The sequence below is a fragment of the Glycine soja genome, chromosome 17, assembly GCF_004193775.1.
Source record: "Glycine soja cultivar W05 chromosome 17, ASM419377v2, whole genome shotgun sequence".
Classification (NCBI taxonomy): Eukaryota; Viridiplantae; Streptophyta; class Magnoliopsida; order Fabales; family Fabaceae; genus Glycine; species Glycine soja.
Window position 1 is genome coordinate 35258030 of NC_041018.1, and position 2256 is coordinate 35260285.

At 39.8% G+C, this 2256-nt stretch overlaps 1 protein-coding gene across 1 annotated transcript; it reads right to left on the reverse strand.

Moving 5' to 3' along the window:
• Nucleotides 1-307: 307 nt before the first annotated feature.
• LOC114391698 lies at nt 308-1888 on the reverse strand. The gene is made up of 2 exons (XM_028352671.1): nt 1151-1888; nt 308-1024 (listed from the first exon to the last, which is right to left on the reverse strand). The coding sequence occupies exons 1-2, from the start codon at nt 1886-1888 to the stop codon at nt 308-310; spliced, it is 1455 nt and encodes a 484-aa protein (XP_028208472.1).
• Between the last annotated feature and the right edge of the window lie 368 nt (nt 1889-2256).

Sequence of the window (2256 nt, forward strand, 5' to 3'; positions counted from 1 at the left end):
AGTAAGAGAAACTGTGATATCATTAACATAGGAGAGAATCCAAATGCCACCAGAATGGCCATTAGCTTCCTGAAGAAATAAAGGCTTATAACCCAAATTCTCCCAAAAAGCTTCCACCTTCACGAACAAACCATGAGTCTCATACAAGAGAAAGAGAGAGGGATGGTGCTGAGAAATAACATCCCTAAGATGGCGCCTCGTACTTTGCCCTAAGGCCCCACGAATATTCCATGAAATGATTGAAAAATCACAGAATAAATCCATAAGAAAAGGCAATAAAAAGGAGAGGCCCATAAAGCTACAAGGGCTACGTTGCAGCGGGTTGACCCTCAAGAGGTGTCTCTAGAACCATATCATGTTGGCCCATATGCTCTTGTGAGTCAACTGCAATGATGTCCATATTTTGGGCAACTGGTTCCTCATCATTCAGAATGATAAATCTGTTTGGTGATAAAGCTTGCATAGGGACCGTCGATTTGATTCCATAGCCCGCATTATATATCACTTGTCTTGATGGGTGGTTGGAAGGGCCCACGTGTTCCCCATTGATTGGTTTGGGTTTATTGATAATAGTCTTCTCAATTATGATCTGCTTCCTTGGGTCTTGGCTGACTCTTGGGATTGTAACTGTATCCCTTCTTACTCTTTTATTCTTTTGTTTCCCATTGGATGATCTCTCCACTGTTGTTGGTGCAACATCTGTATGGGACCCACTTGCAGTATCATGAGCATTTAAAGTGATCGAATTAATCTTCTCTTTCTTCTCATTTAGAAGAGATTGGCGCTGATTTTTAGGATTCCCATCTTTATTCCCCTTGGCTTGATTCTTGTTGGTTTTATTACTAGGTTTGCGCTTAACTACGAGCCACTCCCCATGCAAAACATCCTTTTCATTATTGGCAACATCTTTGCCAGTAATTGCATTAACTTGCGCAACCGTCCCATTATTGCCACAATTATTTGCATGAGTAATTGACGCAGGAATTTTTGGGCCATTAAATTTCGTCGGAGCACTCAAATTCTTCTAATCATTTGCCGCCGTAAGATTGGAAACCATCATAGGAGTTTTGGCTGGTGTTGGACATTCCCTAGCCAAATGCCCATAGCATCCACATGAAGAACAAATTCTGTGCAAACCCTCATATTCTACCTTATACCAGTATCCCTTCAAACCAACCTTACCCACCACAGGTTTATTTAAATCAATCTGGACACAAATTCTTGCAAAATGTCCCCTTCTAACATCTAAGGTGTTTGAATCAACCTTGATAGGGGTACCAATAGCCCTAGCCAAAGCCAACAAAATATTCTCATCATAATAAATCAAATTCAAACTTGGAAAGCGAACCCATACCATAGTTTTATCAATCTTGGCCGTGGGTGAAATGAAGTCCGGCGTCCATGTTTGAATTGTTAGGTAATGATCAAAAATCATCCAGGGTCCTCCCTCAATCACCTTTTGCCTATCCTCAGTAGTATCAAACTTGACCATGTAGAAATGGTTGCCAATGTCAAGAATATCAAATCCTGCTACAAGTTTCCAAATGCGTGTCAAATGATCCTTCATCGCCTGGAAACCAATATTCTTCCCGAGCAATTTAACCACCAACGCATCCTGCCATGGGGCACATAAGCCATTGAAAATAGAATCATCAATATGAACAATAGGCTTCAAGGGATTATCATCCTCAAAGACTATTTTGGCCAATTTTTCCTTGATTAGGTCCACTTTTGGTCGCTGGGGTAGTGCTTCCCTATTTGCCATAGCCATTTCTTTAAAAGAGACTCGTGTTTGACCACTGCCACCACCATCTGGTGGCTCTTTGCCGGAGCCGCCATTGCCTATTATGTTCGCACAGAAAACAAAGTCCTTTGTCGGAGCCGCCATTAACATCACAATTACTTATAAGCAACCACTTTTAACCACATCTAAAGTATATTATATTTCAGAAAAAATAAAATAAAAATATAAAATGAGTAACTGAAAAAAAAATGTAGAGATGAAACATCTACATACAAACAACTAGTGAGATAGAAAAAATGGATATGCCTAATATATCATTATGTGGTGTAAGCTAGTGCATTAGTTTCCGATCCACATCCTTCATCTCTCACCAAGTTCATCATCATTTTATTGTTGTAAGAACTTTTCTTTTACCTATACCAAAGTGTCATGACCTTCATATACATTCATATTGGGAAAATTAGATACCACAATAGGACTATCCATCCAGCAAGCAAACAGGAATGGAATCA